Below are 18,033 nucleotides of genomic sequence, written 5' to 3'. Positions count from 1 at the left end.
ACAAAACAAAAACCAACCAAACAAAATATATAAAGCTCCATTCACCAAAGCTAGGACCCGAAGGTGTCTCCCCTAAAGCATGAAGACACCCGAAAACTGAAGGCAGAAGCAGGTCCCCGGAGCCTACCGGCCAGACTTTCACTGCCACAGCTTCCTCCTGGTGCTCACGTCAGACAGGTGACCTAGGACCGACCCTTGCTCAGCGTCTACCCTGGCTCCAGCCTCTGTATCCCTCCAAACCAATTGAACTCAGCCAGCAAGGACGCTCTCATCCGGGGCTCCACGCCAGCCCCGTCGTCATAGTTACCGCCAGAGCCCCACCCCTTCCTCGCCGCTCGTCCCCGCCCCTCAGAACCCGGAAGCGGGAGGCGCGCCCAGGGAGCTACGGGTTTCAGACCTGGGAGGCGGCGGCCTCTGGCTGCTCGGCCGCGCGCCCCCTCTGCCTGCTGCGCCCACGGAACCTCTTCTCTGCAGCAGCCGGTGTCACCGGCTCCCCGCCGCCTGCCTCCGCAGCGCCCTAACTGGGGCGAAGAGTCTTTTGGGCTGGAGAGAAAGGGACGCGGGGGTGGCCACGGCAGGTGAGGGGCAGGCCTTGGAAAGCCGGAGTGTGGGTGTGTGGTGCGTGTAGGGTTGTAGGTGGGTGTGTATCGAGCATGCGTGACTTGTGAGCGTAGTCCACGAGTGGGCCGGTCCTTGTGACCACGCACGTGATCCATAACCGTGTGTGTATGTGTCTGTGTCTAAGGCCCAACCTCGGTTCATTGCGGATGGTCGGTGTGCCTGTGAGCCCACTATTGTGTGGCTATGGCTGTAACTAGTGGGATTCAGGGCGGCCGCTACGGGGGTTGGTGCACAGAAGTCTTAATCAGACAACCTTATTTCAAGGGGACAAGTGGGGCCGTGGGGCAGAAGCTCAGGAACATTGGTTTCAATAAACTTTTAAGGACTGAGTAGAGGCTAGTTGTTCAGAGATCCTGCCTTACGCCAGGTGTGAGGTTTGTTAATGAGTCATGACGAACGGCAGGAGTGTCTCATTTTCTTCTTTCCCAGAGAGTTAGAAGTTATGTGCTGATGCAGTTCCTTTGTCTCTATCTGCAACTGTCCAGCTCCTCTTGGTGCAAGGATTCCACAGACTAGGAAGTTACCTAATAGCTATGTATGATTTTTTTTTTTTTTTGGTTTTTCGAGACAGGGTTTCTCTGTGGTTTTGCAAAAGGATTTTATGATAGGACCTTGAGAAGAGGCATCAGAAGATGCCATGCAGGCAGTGTCTCCTCCTGTCCTGACATTTAGAGATAAGTGGATAGGTTTCTGGAGAAAGGGATAAATCTTCCCCGAAGAAATCGTCCCCAAAGATAGAAAGATGGCTATTTAATACACACAGGTGTGGCGAGGGGTGAAGATCTGCAGTAAATAGCAGCTGCAGGGCTTTAGGTGTAGTTTAGTGGCAGAAGCTCGTGCTTAGCATTCCCGAGGCCATAGGTTCAATCCCCAGCACTGATAATTATAACTGTGCCGCCTGAAGGCTCTCAAGTTCCAATACTTCTTTATTGGTTGTAATAACAATCACAGATTGTCCCTATGTAAGCCCATTATAGATTGAGATAAAGGGCCAGCAATATGTGACTGGCCATGCGAAGTAAACAATTGTAAAGGTGATTTCCTCAGCTGTAAGGTGCAGGTTTTACTGAAACCCTGAAGGACAAGTGCATGCTCATATAGCAGACTTATTGTCCAGCAACACAAGGTCCAGAAAGGACGGGGTGTCCTCAGCATCCTGGAGGAGGGGTTTCCTTAATCATGCTTGAAGCTTATCTCTAGCCCTTTCCCTGCTGGCGTGAACAAGTGCTTTTGTTTCATAAAGAACTGAATCGAGCCTGTCCCGAGCTCACCGCCCACATTCTTTCTTCATCCCGACCAGTTTGGTCACAATCTCAGCTAACTTTCTGGGCCCTGGACAGAATGTTTCTCCTGTGCCTTGGAAAAGCATCTGACTTGGACAGATGAAAGAGAGCTGGAACAAACTCCTTTTCATACTGCCACAGCTGCCATCCCTTTGCAGCAGGTGTTCCCTTTCGTCCTTCCTAGCCATCAGCTGGCCACACGCAGCATCTGTCTCGCCTTTCCTGACTGCCAAACCGGCACAAGTGTTAGGATCACTCCTCTTCACAAAAGTGTCCTCGCAGCGGGGTAAAACCTCCTATCTATCAAGATTAGATACGAACATTACAATACTGAGGCGGTTGTGAATTACACTGAAGGCTTTGGTAAGGACGGACCTTCTACCCACTGCTGTGGGAAAGAAGTGGATAACTCAGTGCGCTGTGTGCCTGCCTGTGTGTTTGTGCTGTAGTTTGGGTTACGGATTGCCACTGAGTCCAAAACTATGAACAGCTTTTATTCTAAGTTCGTTGATTCTAGAAGTAAACTTTAACACGCTGATTGGTAGGTATTTTGAAGCAAGGTCTCACCTATCACTGTATAGCCTGACTGGCTTGTAGCTCACTCTGTATGTCAGGATGGCCTTGAACTCACAGAGATCTGTCTTCCTCCTTTAGTGCCATAATACCTGGCCGTTTCATGTATTTTTAATATTCCCTCCTGCAGAAATTGTTTCTAGAAAATGTTTCCAGTGGTAGTGCGTAGATGCTGTCTGTGGGGTATTTCAAGTCAGAGAATGAAATATTCCCTAATTAACTGTATGTGCTGCTGGTTGCTTTCATTTAAAAAGTAATAGCTTATGGGAGACAGAAGAGGTAGATTGACTAAAATTTATTACATAAATGCATGAAATTATCAAATCATAAGATTTTTTTTTTTTTTGGTTTTTCAAGACAGGGTTTCTCTGTATCTTTGGTGCCTGTCCCTGAACTAGCTCTTGTAGTTCCACCGCCTGGCCCAAATCATAAGAATTTTTAAAAGTAGTGAAAGTCATGTTGCAAAAACAGTTTAAATGACTTAGATATTTTTAAACATGTTAATATTTAAGATAAGATGGATTTTGTTAAAGATTGTGTTTTTTGTTTTAGTGTTATTAACCAATTCTGTGCACACTGGTTTCAGCATCAGATTGGTGGTGATTTACTTTATATTTTTAAACAACTTAACAATTTTAGCCGAGCAGTAGTTGCACACACCTTTAATCCCAACACTCCAGAGACAGAGGTGGGTGATCTCTGTGAGTTTGAGGCCAGCCTGGTCTATAGAGTGAGTTCCAGGACAGCTGGGACTACACAGAGAAATCCCTCCTCAAAACAAAACAAAATTACGATTTAACAACCCTCTCTTAAAGTGTCTCCCTTTGCTTTGAGATGAGAGACCGCTGTCCTGCTAGCACTGTAATTAGAGTTTAATACTGCACTTCACATTCACAGTCTCCTGGACGTTCAGTTTAGTGATTCTCAAAGTTAGCATCCAGTGTTGTGTCCCTGAGGGAGGCCCAGAGAATGAGGAAGTGTTCCCTTGAGTTTACAATCCTCTGCCCCGTGCCATCTGAGAGCTTTTTCTAAAATGGAGATTCAAAGGCAGCCTAGAGTTAAGTCCTGCTCTTGAAGCAGGGAACACCATGCAAGGCAAGTATTTGAATCTTCATCTTCTCTGGTAGGTAGGCACAAGTGCCTCTCTTGGCAATAAGAATCTTCAGCAGGGAACCTTACTTTCAGGTTCCTGTTACGGCATTATATGGTGGAGCAGAAGATACCCAGTTCACAGCCCGGCAGTAACAGGATTAGGAGGGGTTCACAGAGGGCCTCGTTCATCTCTTTAGGACTTAGTCATCCCTCAGTCAGCAGATCAGGTGGGCTGACTGCCAAACCAATCTTGACTCTGGGGAAGAAGCAAAGATGAATCCCACAGAGGAAACAAGTGCAGAGGTCATGGAGTCATCAAAACCAAAAGACATACCTTTTTTCCTTAGAGACAAACATTTTGTTGTATTGTTACAGCATATTTGCATTTATGACCCAGGTATTTCAAGAGAGACTTTTTGTAACTTTTCAGCACTTGGGGATTGAACGCAGGTTTCATGCATGCCAGGCAAGTGCTCTATTACACCCAATTACTTCCCAGCTTATGTGCCTTTTAGTATCAGTGAGAATGATATATTTGCATTCCCCACTGGGTATTAACTACATGTGAACTAAAGTTAGATTTGTGGCATATTATGACAGGCTTACTAACCCCTTTATCATATATATCCTATAAACAGATGGAAAGTTATTAAAATGGATTCTTTTGTTGTTGTTGTTTTGAGACAGGATTTCTTTGTGTAACAGCTCTGACTGTCCTGGAACTAGTTCTGTAGACCAGGCAGGCCTCAAACTCAAAGAGATCCACCTGCCTCTGCCTCCCAAGTGCTGGGATTACAGGCATGCGCCATCACCTCCCCATTTAAAATGGATTCTTAAGATGCTGTCAGAAGCCGGGTGGTAGTTCTCTAGTTTAAATCTGTACTGATGAGGTAAACAGCCCCTTTTGCTGGTTAAAGTTTTGTCGGTGCAGCTAGACCAGCCTCTGCATTGAGTTCAGATGTGATGAGAATTCTCATCGTGAAACTGTTATCTGTTTTTATTTCAGGGTTCACCTCCATTTCCGCTCATCATGGGGGAGATCAAAGTCTCTCCAGATTACAATTGGTTTAGAAGCACAGTTCCCCTTAAGAAGGCAAGTATGCTTTTACTGCTGTTCATAGTCACTAATCGTCATGTGTGGTTCAGAAGCTGTGCCTCGATACCGTGTGAGAGCGAAGGTTACTGCTGAATACTGTGATTGGGTGTTATAGAGTGTAAGGGTCACTGTTTCCTTGTCACATGCAGTCATCTTTGGAGACTGACTGCAGTGGAATCAAGTGTAAGGATTTTCTTATTTGCAATTCCTTTTACATCCTCAGCCTTGGATAATGTAGTGAAAAGCTCGCAACAACATCTATACAGTAAGTACAGTCATTTCTGTTTCCGTTCCTGAAACGTAAGCTTCATAGAACTGTGTGTGCAGTGATGCTGTGACAAAAACCATGACCAAGGCAACTTAGAAAAGACTTTACGTGGGGGTTTCGGTTTTAGAAGGATCAAGTCTCTGGTTCTCACGGCAGGGAATGTGGTAGGCAGGCCTGGTGCTGGAGCAGTGGCTGAGTGCTCATGTCCTGATCAACAAGCTCGAGGTGAAGAAAGACACTGAGAGTCTTTGACACCTCAAAGCCCACGCCCACTGATTCATCCCCTCTCACTAGGCCACACGTTCCCAAACAGTTCCCCTAACTGAGGACCAAGTATTCAGATGTCTCATCCCACACCACAGATGCATACTTACTCAGCCCTGGTCATCCTCCGGAGCCCATTTGCTTAGGATGTTTGTAAATTCTCAACAGTTCAATTGAAATTTGCTTTTGAGTATGAGCCAGCCCCATGCTACTCCTAAACAAAGAGCTGATCCCCCTGCAGCAGCATTAGAATACTGTGGTCTCAGGATCATCTGTGTTGTGTGTTAATCATTTTAGCAAGACAGACAGCTAAGAAAGTATTATGCAAGTATGAATTCATATAGACATCTGAGCTGCATTTTGCTGGGCATAGGCTTCCTGCAAATAGGCGAAGCCCTGTTGTGGAGACTCCTCAGGCATCTTATTTAATTCTTCCAACAGTTAGACAAGACGGGTGCTAGGGTACATATTTTATAGACAAGTAACCTGGGGTTAATTAGCATACTAGAGATCATATAGCCTGCTAGACTTTGGCTTGAAAACCAAATTAATCTGGCTTCAAAGTTAGACAAACCTGGGCTGCTTACTAAGGGAACTCCCTTTCCTTTTTGTTTCCTAAGAGACTGTGCCATCATAGAAGAAGTGGGGTCCCTCTACCTCACCCCTCCCTTCAATTAACTACCATGAGCTTCTCTTGATAGACTCACTTCCTCAACAAGCTGATTGCCAGCCCCAAGACACCAACTAAATAGTCTTAGAAGTCATTTCACTGATAGGCTTGTTTTTTTTCCCCCAATTATCTGTTAGGATAAATTTGCTTGAAATTTCATGGTACTTTGGTTTTAAGTTGTCAAGCAGAGCCAATGGTGGTGGCGCATGCTTTTAATCCCAGCACTTGGGAGCAGAAGCAGGCTGATCTCTAAGTTCGAGGCCAGCCAGGGCTACACAGAGAAATCCTGTCTTGAAAAACAAAACAAAACACAAAAAGGTTGTCAAGCAGATTCTGTGTGTTCTGAAGAAGCTCTGATGAAACTGACATTCAGAGAATTCAGGGGAAGTTGAAGCTAAATACTTGTGGTATTTCTGCCTCTGTCACTTCAGAGCACGCTGTTTCAGAGTGTGTGCACGAGCTGCTATTTCAGACCCTGATGTTTGTGTTACTCTCCTTCCAAGTTTGATCAGTCAAACAAGTCCATCCCTGGAAGACTCAGGTCTATGCTCGTCTTACCTGATTTTGTAAGACTGGGATTCGTTGTGCGGGCTGGAAAGGTCATCAGTTTTGTTGTGTGCTTTTTTAAACCACAATCACAAGGGGACCTAGGAATCAAAACAAATGGCAAACACAAAGGTCAAGAACATGAGCTGTATTGTCACCATCTGGGGAAGGCCAGGCGGAAATTATTTGGAGTCCCTGGACTTTGCCTTGTCCCATTTGTCAGCTCTTAGTGACCCCGGTGACCCCTCTTAGTCAGCTGCTCCCCACAGATGGACACGAGTCCACAGTCCTGCTAGCTAGAATTCAGAAAAAAAAAGATGGATATTGTTTTTACTGTTGAGTGTTGGTACGGTGAAGTATAGTAACAGCTAGCCGGCACTGAGTAACTCCCAACTGTCTGCATTTCTGGGTGATGTTCTTGACTCGCCTCATTTCATCCTTTCTTCCCTGTCAGGAATCACAAAGGCCTCTGGTGACCTCGTCTTCCTCCCATCCCTAAAACAACCGCTTTCTCCCACTTCCCAACCTCAAGTGAATGTTGAAGCCTTTCCTAGGACAGTGACACACACATCTACCTGGTCCTCATCCGCTAATGAAATCCCTCCCTCCCTCTCAGCTTTGCTCGAGATTGGATCCAGAAGCTCCTGGGGTCTGTCTAGCCTCTCCCCAGAGTGGTTCTCAGTTCCTCCTGGCCTGCCCTGTTTAGTTTCTGACCCTGCTGACCCTAGCCAGTCCTCTGGGCCAGCACTTAAGAATGACTGCAGGGCTGGAGAGATGGCTCAGTGGTTAAGAGCATTGCCTGCTCTTCCCAAGGTCCTGAGTTCAATTCCCAGCAACCACATGGTGGCTCACAACCATCTGTAATGAGGTCTGGTGCCCTCTTCTGGCCTGCAGGCATACATATTGTATACATAATAAATAAATTAAAAAAAATAAACCTTAAAAAAAAGAATGACTGCAAACTGCTCTTGTGTACACACACGCACACACATGCACACACATACATGCGTGCGTACACACGGAAAATATAAAATGCCATGTAGAGTTTACTGTTTAGTGGTAAACAAAACAGACTTGCTCTTACTCTGGGTAAGCAGGTCAGTTAAAAAGAGAAAAGGTGACTCTTGGGAAGTTGACAAAACACACCGAAGAAAGAAAAGGAAACCAAAGCAGTTTACTGTGGGGCGCCCATCTGTGACCCCCATGTTACCCTGGAACAAACGCGGCAGCTCTGTTAACATTGCCAGTGACTATTAAAACCAGCACCTTCAAACCCCGGCTCACGATTTTCCTTTGTCCCCTTTTAAAACTTTCCCTCCAGATAATCGTAGATGACGACGACAGTAAGATATGGTCGCTCTATGATGCTGGCCCCAGAAGCATCCGGTGCCCTCTCATCTTCCTCCCTCCTGTCAGCGGGACGGCAGATGTGTTTTTTCAGCAGGTCTTGGCTCTGACTGGCTGGGGTTATCGGGTGATAGCTGTAAGTATTACGCTTCAGCATTGAAACTCCGGCTTGTGCCCCTTGACCCTTCTGCTTCTCACTAACTATAGTAATGGGAGCTTTTTATCTGGAGTCAGATTGTGTTCTCCTGTTTTATTTTTCAGTCATGGCCGAGAGCTGTGCGCCCTGCGCATGTTTCCTCTTTTAAAGTATCCTCAAGGTCTTGTCAGAAAGGCTTTGTTCCCTAGTATTATTTCTTAGCAGAGTTAGAGCTTGCTCTTATTTCCCACTGTTCCTTCTGAATTTTCTCTCTAGAGCAAGAGTGTTTACGTGGAAGGTGCTGTTGCTTGTGACAGAGGTTGTGATGCCTGTGCCTCAGCACAGGTTGGTGAGGAAGAGCCTGTCTGCAGCTTTGTATAGCCGCAGTGGCCTCTGGGACCTGCGGTGTTCCGTTCCCCAGCTCCCTATGGAGTGCTGCTGTTGTGATCCAGTCGGTCACTGTCTGAGGGAGAGAGAAAGTGGTCAGCTACCTTCTGTTGGAAGGGGAATTAGTTACTTGGCATGTTACTGGGATAGAACACTCGACAGAAGCAATGTGAGGAGGGAAGGGTTTGCGTGACTCACAGTCAAGGGTACAGATCATCATGGCAGGCGTGAGGGCTGCGAGGGCTTGGGGCAGGTGGTTGTGTTGGGACTGCAGGTAGCGGCAGAGAGAAAGCTTGCTTTCGTGTTCGGTCTGTGACCCCACTCGTGTGATGAATAGTCCCTCCTCAGCCTCATCTGGATAGTCCCTCATTACACCTCCTGTAGAGCCGACTGTCCATATTAACCATCATGGAAGGAAACTGGCTTACACATGGGGGCCCCATTAGAAAATCCGAGTGCTCTTTGTCCTGACAGCCCTTCTCTTGAGAGAACAATTGGCTGCAGCGCTGCTCCAGGGGCTCTCTGGCTTCATCTCTCATTTCTTCCCCATTCCTCAGATGGTGTGAGTCTTGGGTTAACTTCCTGTGTCCTGGGTGCTCGGTCATCCTTCACACACAGCACACACACACACACCAGGAGGGTGAGCACCCAAGCCCTCCACAGCCATGCGTGGAGCCTGAGCTGCCCTCAGGAGTCTGTCCTCCAGAAAGCAAATGATGGCAGAGCTTCCTGCCTCACACTGGCCGGTTTCAGAGGCCTTACCTCTGATTTTCTTTGCCTTTGAGGTTCCTTTCTGGTTTAGTTTGATTTGGTTTGGGTGGCGGGGTTGGGTGTGCTGTTGAGACAAGTTCTGTGTAGCCCTGACTGTTCTAGAACTAGTTCTGTAGACCAGTCTGGCTTCAGACTCACAGATCCACCTGCCTCTGTTTTCTCAGTGCCAGGAACCAAGGTTTGAGTCAGCACACGCTGCAGGATTCTTTTGAAAATTACGCTTGCTTGCTTGTTTGTTTAGTGTTTGTGTGTGTGTGTGTGTGTGTGTGTGTCTGTCTGTCTGTCTGTCTGTGCATCTGTGTATGTGCACGTGGCATGCCCAAGGAGCTGTACTCCTGTAACTGAACCTGTCATCTATTGTGAACTGCTCAGAGTGGATTCTGGAAACCAAACTTGGGTCCTCTGGAAGAGCAACCAGTGCTCTTAACCACTGAGCCGTCTACAGCTCTGAAGAATGTAATATAGTCTGTCAGTTTACTCAGCTTTACTGTCTTAACTATGCATGTGGGAAGAGGGTATTAAATTGTGTACAACTTTATTACCTAGAAATGTAGTTGGGTTTGGTCTTGGGGATTAAGCTCAGAACCTATGTAAGCTGGGCACATGTCTACCACTGAGTCAAGCCCTGGTCTTAGTGTGAAGACTTTTAAATGAAAGCCTTTATAAATACATCCCCTTTCTTTTAGGGTGCCATCTACATCCTAGTCGAGAGCCTTCTCCACAAAGAGAATTTTATAATAAAATATATTATATCAAGTCCAAAATTATCCTATAATTTACATAGCAGGATCTATCCTACTGATTTTTTTAAATGACAATATAAATCTGAGGGCTTGAAACAACAAAACAAGCTTGTTGGTAGGGTTTATGCATTTGTAAATGAGGCCAGAGATAGAGCTCAGTGATAAAGGATTTGTTGAGCATGCGCGCACGCACACACACACACACACACACACACACGAAGAAATTCTTAGGGGACAAGTCTCAGTCCCTATAAATGAGAATTCTGCAGGAGTTGTTCTTGCCCCTAAGTCTATTTGAAAAGGAAATTGATACGTATTGAGATTGTTGTATGTGGACTGGAGAGACTGCTCAGTGGTTAAGCGCACTGGCTGCTCGGGTTCAGTTCTTAGAACCAACATGGCAGCACACGGGCGTCTGTAACAGCAGCCCCAGGAGACCTGACAGCTCTTCTGGTCTCTGTTGGCACCCACATGCATGTGGCGTTCAGACACAAACACACACCTAAAGATAAGCTTTAAAAAATAAAAAACCTTAAATGATGTCATTTTTACACACTTTGAAAAAGAAGCAAAGGCGAGCAATGGGAAATGTTGTCATGTGATTCCTGAACTATTCGAATACTGAGTGGCATTTTAAGTTTTTAACATAAAATTTCTATTTCAGTTGCAGTATCCAGTTTATTGGGATCATCTTGAATTCTGTGATGGATTCAGAAAACTTTTAGACCACTTACAGTTGGATAAAGTGAGTACCTACACTAATAACATGTAATGTCTGTGCATCTTATAAAGGCTAGGTTGTCTTTTATTTTTTAGTAATAGCTTTATTGTGATACAATTCACATATCACACAGTGTACTATTTTTAAAGTAGAAAGTCACATATTTAAAATTCCAAGATATATTTGTAGCTGTCAACACTGTCAACTTTGGAGCCTTTTTTTCACCCCCCACCAAAGGAAATTTCTTGAACCAATGAGATGGTAAAGATTGGGCTGCTGAGACGGTAAAGGCACTTGTCACCAAAGTCACCAAGGGGCCACATGGTAGGTGGAGAACTGTGGCTTGCCCTGGTGCCAGTTATACTTTGACGCCAGTTGTGGGGGTCTCTGTGACTGCCAAGGCCACAGAACAACAGTCCAGGTGAGATAAGAAGGCAGTCAGAGTCAACACAACTAGTAGCCGGTGGAGAGTCTGACGCCAGCGTGTATTTTAGGCATATTTAAGCATAGCATTTGAAACATTTCTGGTGATAATTATCTTGTGCTGTGTGCACAGTAGAGCTTAAGACATGAGTATATCAGAACTTTCCTGGAGTACGTGTGACATCATCCATAACGATGTGTTCTGTAGACTGACCACATGTGACATCATAAGGGTCTCGGGGAGGATCTAGTCTGGTTTCTGTCACATAGATAGCACAGAGGGCACCAGGCTGTTAACCACCTTCCAGCCTTCTGGGAGGAAAACGTGGTACACATCTCCCTTTGAAGAGACAGCCCTTCAAGTTTAACATCCTGGTTTCCCTAGTGCCTTCCTGTGAGCACAAGGACCTCTGTGCCTCCTCCACCCTCAGACCTCCACGAGCATGCCATGGCACATGTGCACCTGCGCCTGCACAGTAGGAAAGTTATTATCAGTCGTCCCCCATCTTTCCTCCTAGCTCTGCAACCTTTATGACCTTATCTGCTCTGGACATTTTACCTAAGTGAAATTATGTAAGAACTGGCTTTTTCTGCTTAGCATAGCGTGTCTGAGGTCCTTTCCAAGGCAGCATGGGTCAGCACAGGTTGAGCAGCCCTGTCTGGAATGCTTGAGATGGTGGCTCAGATTTTGGAGTAGTCACATACACTTTATCTGTTGAGTGTCCCTGATCTGAAGATCCAAAATGCTGTATAATCTTTTATCAGAATTATGTCCTCAAAAAGGTTTTGGTTTTAGGGCATGCATGGCTGGTTTTGTGTGTCATCTTGACACAAGCTAGAGTCATCAGAGAGGAAAGGCCTCCATGAGCTTCAGCTATAAGGCATTTTCTCTATTAGTGATTGATGGGGGAGGAGCCCAGTCTATTGTGGGTGTGTCCACCCCTGGGACTGGTGGTCCTGCTTTCTATAAGAAAGCAAGCTGACTAAGCCATGGGGAGCAAGCCAGTAAACAGCACTCCTTCATGGCCTCTGCATCAGTTCCTGCCTCCAGGTTCCTGCCCAGTTTCAGTTCCCATCCTGACTTCCTTCAGTGACGAATAGTGTTGTAGAAGTGTAAGGTAAAGAAACCCTTTCCTTCCCAACTTGCTTTTTTCTGTCTCGGTGTTTCGTCACAGCAATCGAAACTCTAGCAGGGCATTAGATCATTGTTCTGTTTTCAGTGTTTCATAGCCCAGATTGGCCTCAAGCTCACTATAGTCAAGCATGACCTTGAACTCTAGGTCTTCTACCTCCCAGTGCCGGGAGGATTAGAGGTGTGAGCAGTCCGTGAGGCTGGATCTTAGAAACCTGACTGGGGTGACAAGGCATGAAGAAAGGACAGTCACGTATACAGAAAAGCTGGGTTTGGGTGAGCCATGTGCTCTGATGGAGATGTACCAGTGAAACCTCAACGACTTTATTGTAAACCACTCAACAAGGAGGCGGGTTTTGCTAGTCTCAGTAGGAGGTAGTGGGGAGCAGTTTCAGGTTGCAGTCATCCAGAAGGAGGAAGCTGTGGTTGATAGTGTCTGCATACACTGGTTTTGGCTGAAGGTCCGTTGTTCATCAGCACTCTTGTCTGGTCCAAGGGAAGGCTTTGCTAGTCCCATGGGTCCTTGACATTGGCTGTGCACATGTCAGTGATAAACATCCACTAGCTTCCACAGCCGTGTCCAGTTTGATTTCCCGGGGTTTTTGTTTGCTTGTTTAAGACTTGTATTGGTGTACGCACAGCTACGTGTACTTGCAGAGGTCGCACAGGGTGTTGGGTGTCCTCTGTCACTCTCCGTCTATTCCTCCAAGGCAGGGTCTGGGGCTACATGTATGGGCACCGGCTTGTCCCATGGCTGTTGGGATCCAAACTCTGCTCCTCCAGACTCTGCAACAAGCACTCTTAACTGCTGAGCCATGTCTTTAACCTCCCTGTGTTGTTCTCTCGATGGGCTGTACACATTTATTTAAATGTCTGTACGTTTCTAACTGCTGTTACCATTTCAGCCTGCTAGGTAGTGGTGGCATACTCTGTGGTTCACAAAAATTGAAGCAACTCAGTGTTTTAAGATCTGCCTTGTGTTTGTGTATAATTAGGTCCATCTGTTTGGGGCATCTTTGGGAGGCTTTTTGGCTCAGAAATTTGCTGAATACACTCACAAGTCTCCGCGAGTCCACTCCCTCATCCTCTGCAATGCCTTCAGTGACACGTCTATTTTCAACCAAACGTGGACTGCAAACAGGTAAGAACATAGTTTTAAATGTTGGCTTTGGGGGAGTTTTGATTCAGTGGCAATAGAAGGTGATCCAGGAAAAGAATGCTGTGAACGCCACATTCAGCTCTTCCTTTACTTGATTTGGGCTCGGCGTGTAGTCACGTGTTTCCATAGTCTCTCTGGAGCCCCACAGATGGTGTTCTGTCCTTACTTGTAAGAGCAGTTCTCTAGATAGACAGTTTTGTGTGGATTTTCCCATTTTTCTGTCACGCTCTGCTATTAATTTTGATACAGTTTGCTTTCCTTCTTTTCTGGGCTGTTGCCCTGAGGGGTGATGGAGAAAGACGAGAGCACTCAGTTCACTGTGGTATGATCATGGCACTTCATGTCCCTTCTCCAGAAAATTTTACATCGTAGAATTTCTGTAGGAGCTACCAGTAAGGTACCAGGTTCCCCTCAACAATCCTTTCATTGATTTTAACATTTTATTTTTAATCTTTGCCTGTGTGAATGCGAGCCATCGTGCATGTGGGGCAATCAGGACCCCTTGGGTGTGAGCCCTGACGTTCACTACTGTGTATGCCATGGTAACTGGTCCCATGGGCTTCTAGGGAGTCTCCCTTCTTGCTGTAGGTGTTCTAGAATGACAGGCTCATGCTCCTGCTTCCAGCTTTGTGTGGTTTCCAGGGATCTGGACTCAGATCCTCACCGCTTTCATGGCAGAGATTTACTCCATGGAGTCATCTTCCCAGCCTGGTTTTAACATTTTACTTGATAAATTAGATGGTATCTTCAGGCGAACATGTACTCATCAGGAAGGCTAGTCTCTACTCTGAACACACATCCATATACTTCCCACTTGAGAAAGACCCAGTGAATTAAGGACAAGTTGTTGGGGTAAGGGAAAGGATTTGATAAGTTGCAAGACCCAGAAAACCTGAAGACCAGGGTCCCAAACGATCACCTTAACAGAGACTTTTATTTTATTGTGTGTTAGAACAGGTTTTAAGCTTTTATTGTGGAGACCTGGTAATGTGTTGATTAGAAGGGCTGGCTGGTTTAAGTACTGAGAAAGATCTGTGTTCTCAAGGAAGCCCAGGCCTTCCCAGCAAAGGGAACCAGCTGTGTTGACATCCAGTCCACAGCCCTGTGGGACAAGGGCACTGACTCCGGGGCTTTCTTAATGAGAAAAGAGAGGTGATTTCAAAATGGAATTGCTTAAGTTGGAGGAAGAAATCCTGCCCTGCTCTGGTGAACTTCCGTGTAACCATCCCAGCAAAACCAGCTCTTGGCTGTATACTGAGCAGCATTCTGGCTTGGGGCTTTAACTATAGACCTGGTTAAAGGTGAAAAGTCAACCTTCCTCCTTGTTCTAGGGGCACACCCACCGTTCCTCTTTGGAATCAGGGATGGATTTGCACCATCCCCATTCACTGTACCACAGGATAAAAGCCTTCCTGTGTAGTTTCTGGGTAAGGCCTCAGGCCGCATCTCTATGTCTTACTTAATTCTAGTAAATTTCTCACTAAAGGGAAAAATTGAGCAGAAATCTTGTAGGACTCAGCCATTTTGAATGGATTAGCCATCTTCCCCAAGGCTGCTGTTTTGTCCAAACACAGGAGGTTGTATCAGAATGCAAGGGTGGTAGCACACCTCTCTCTGCTACCACCAAGAGGGAAGGCTAAGTACCACCGGTGACTGTCACAAACCTCTACCACGTGACAGTTCAGGAATCTGACTGTCCTTGGTGGGACACGAGAGTCTGGTGCCCACATTGCCCCATAGTGCTGGATCCACAGGCTAATCTAGGTCTAGGCCCTTTGACAGATGGCTTCTCGAAAGTACTTGAGTTGGGCTGGTCCACTTTGCTGCATGCTCATGGGAGGCATGTAGGACCTGCTCACCAGGCAGAAATGGGTGGGTGGCTGTAGTTTATGCAGGCCTCCTAGAGGCAAACTTGGATAAAGGTTAATATCGCCCCAGTGTTTTGCATACCCAGTCACCCCTGGTCCTTGACTAAGTCAGCATATTCTCCTACAAAGGGAGAGATCTCAAGTGACCTATCACATGGTACAGTGTTACATTTATTACTGATATGATGTGTGAGCGTAGGCACATATCCAGAGTGCTTTGGGAGGCTAAAGGGCAACTTTCAAGATCTGTTCCTCCTACCTCGAGGCAGTGTTGGTGGTGGTTATTTTACTTCTTTTTTGGGCCTGCCACCCAGCTCCCAAATAATACACATAGAGGCTTAGTCTTAAGAATGCCTGGCTTTCACTTGGCTTATTTCTAGCCAGCTTTCCTTAACTTGAATTATTCCATCTACCTTTTGCCTCTGGGCTTTTTTCTTTTCTTCCGTATATCTTACTTTTATTCTTACTCCATGGCTGACTGGCCGGTCCCTAGCATCCTGCTCTCCTTGTTCTCTTGCTCCTTTTTCTCTCTGCTTGGCAGCCCCTCATGTCATTTCTCCTGCCTTGCTATTGGCCATTTAGCTCTTTATTAGACCAATCGGGTGTTTTAGACAGGCAAAGTAATACAGCTTCACAGAATTAAACAACACAACATAAAAGAATGCAACACATTTTTACATCCTGAAACAAATATTCCACAGCATAAAGAAACGTAAACACATCTTAAAATAATATTCAGCCTGGCATGGTAGTGCACATCTTTAATCCCAGCACTTGGGGGGGGGGGCAGAAGCAGGCAGATCTCTGAGTTCAAGGCCAGCATGGTCTACAAAGCAAGTTCCAGGGCAGCCAGAGCTGTTGCACAAAGAAAAGAAAAAAATATATATTCTACAGCATTAGGGTCTCTGTTTCTGTCAAGCTACATACTGTGGCTGGCTGGCCCAGCAAGCTTCTGGGCACTTCTCCTGGCGCTTCTCCTGCTTCCCGTCTCACAGTGTAACTTTTTCATGGGTTCTAGACCAGAACTCAGGTTGCACAGCCGCCTCAGGTACTATTTATTCCAAGTTGGTTTCTTGATAGACTTTGCAACAGTTTTCTGTTGGTATTTTTCATTGCCTAGGGCCTCCTAGAAGAGTATAATTTTCAAGTAATATGTTGTATTTGAGACACTAGTTATGTGACAGCTGAGGTGGAAGAAGGTCCATTGTTCTTTTAAGATTTCATTTTTTAAAATACTAGATGCACACATGTGAGTGCAGGTACCCATGGAGTCCAGAAGAGGGCACCAGAGCCCCTGGAGTTACAGGCCTTTTTATAGTCCCCAACATGGATGCTGGGAACAAAGCAATGGGTGCTTTTAAACGCCAAGTCGTCCCTCCCACCCCGGCACTGGCTTTAAGGAAGCCAAATTCCAGGATATTTTCCTTAAAAGTTCTTTAACAATACAAGTCCAATAGGCCTTTACCCACCTAGAAAATGTATCCACAAAACTCACAGAGGTCTTAGAGCACTGGAAGGACACTAACTTGCCTCTCTTTGCTGGATCCCAGAGGTTTGATTGTATCTCCCTTCAGATTTTTAACACATACTAGTTTTGTTGCTTGGAAAGGGTGTTTCTTTGGGTTGTTTTGAGATGGGAAGGGACTCAATGTGTAATTGTATAGTCCTGATCTCTCAGAATCTCAGAAGTCCTCTTGCCTCTGCCTCCTGGGTGCTAGGATTAAAAGTGTGCATCCCCACACCTGATGTATATATACATACATACACATATATGTATAAATTTTTTTAAGGTACAAGTGCTCTGCCTATCCATATGCCTGCGCAGGCCAGAAGAGGTCATCAGATACTATTATAGATGGTTATGAGTCACCATGTAGTTGCTGGGAATTGAACTCAGATTCTCTGGAAAAGCAGCCAGTGCTCGCTCTTCTTTTGTTTTTCGAAGCAGGGTTTCTCTGTAGCTTTGGAGCCTGTCCTGGAACTAGCTCTTGTAGATCATGCTGGCCTGGAACTCTCAGAGATCTGCCTGGCTCTGTCTCCCAAGTGCTGGGATTAAAGGTGTGTGCCACCACTGCCTGCCGGAGAGCAGCCAGTGTTTTTAACTGCTGAGCCATCTCTCCAGCCCCGTGTGTTGGAGTTTTTGAGACAAGGTCTCAAATGTAGCCCAGACTGGTTTCAAAATCTTCCTGCCTCTGTTCCCCTAGTGCTGGGATTACAGGCATACCACTAAACTGGTGCAGACCAGGAAATTTAGGGTGGCGTGTTAAACAGTCCTGTATAAAATGAGCCGGTGTACATTCATACCCATTGGGAGACTGTTGTGCAGAGGAAATGCTGTGTCACAGTCTCTGCAAGGGCTTCCTAGGTCAGAGTCACCTCCAGAGCACAGCCTTTCCATCAGGACTAATGGTCAAAAGTGAAACCCTAGGGGCTTGGTAAGAGTGCTTGTGCAGCAAACATAAGGGCCTGAGTTAAGCAGGGCACATCCACACACAGTGCTGGGTAGGGTAGGGGTGGAGATAGGATTCCTCGCCAGACAGCCTAGCCTAAAAACGGTGAGCTCCAACTTCAGTGAGACCCTGTCTCAAGGGAATAAGGCAGTAATAGAAGAAGACAGCTGTGTCCTCTGACATGCGCCACACACACAAAACAAAGGCCTGTTCTTCAGGTCTTTATCAGTATGTAAAAGTTTATATTGAGATAAATCAATTTGAGGAACCAGAGACTCAGTTAGAACCGAGCTGTCATCAACTCCAGCAGTCTTCTTCACTGCTTTGAGTGAGCCAGCTTCCACTTACTAGGTTGTCCCTTCTGGTGGCCATAACTGTAGCTTATGATCACCTAGGGATGCTGTGAGCAGCCACTAGTAACTGCAGGATTTTAGCAACCCGCTTTCCCTTGGCTAAGCCTAGAGCCCTATATGATGCTTTTTG

General features: G+C 46.1%; 1 protein-coding gene across 1 annotated transcript in view; it reads left to right on the top strand.

Annotated features, from left to right (window-relative positions):
* Window positions 1-350: 350 nt before the first annotated feature.
* The window catches only part of Spg21 (SPG21 abhydrolase domain containing, maspardin), a 30,645-nt gene continuing 12,962 nt past the window's right edge, over window positions 351-18,033 (top strand). The window contains exons 1-5 of the mRNA XM_075965455.1: window positions 351-578; window positions 4,576-4,662; window positions 7,735-7,896; window positions 10,462-10,542; window positions 13,069-13,214. Coding sequence (XP_075821570.1) covers window positions 4,600-4,662; window positions 7,735-7,896; window positions 10,462-10,542; window positions 13,069-13,214 — 452 coding nt within the window. The 5' untranslated portion in view covers window positions 351-578; window positions 4,576-4,599. The remainder of the gene's footprint in view (window positions 579-4,575; window positions 4,663-7,734; window positions 7,897-10,461; window positions 10,543-13,068; window positions 13,215-18,033) is intronic.

Source organism: Microtus pennsylvanicus, chromosome 3 (genome assembly GCF_037038515.1).
Source record: "Microtus pennsylvanicus isolate mMicPen1 chromosome 3, mMicPen1.hap1, whole genome shotgun sequence".
Lineage (NCBI taxonomy): Eukaryota > Metazoa > Chordata > Mammalia > Rodentia > Cricetidae > Microtus > Microtus pennsylvanicus.
Note: the sequence above shows the minus strand (reverse complement) of the source record. Positions and strands in the feature narration are given on the sequence as shown.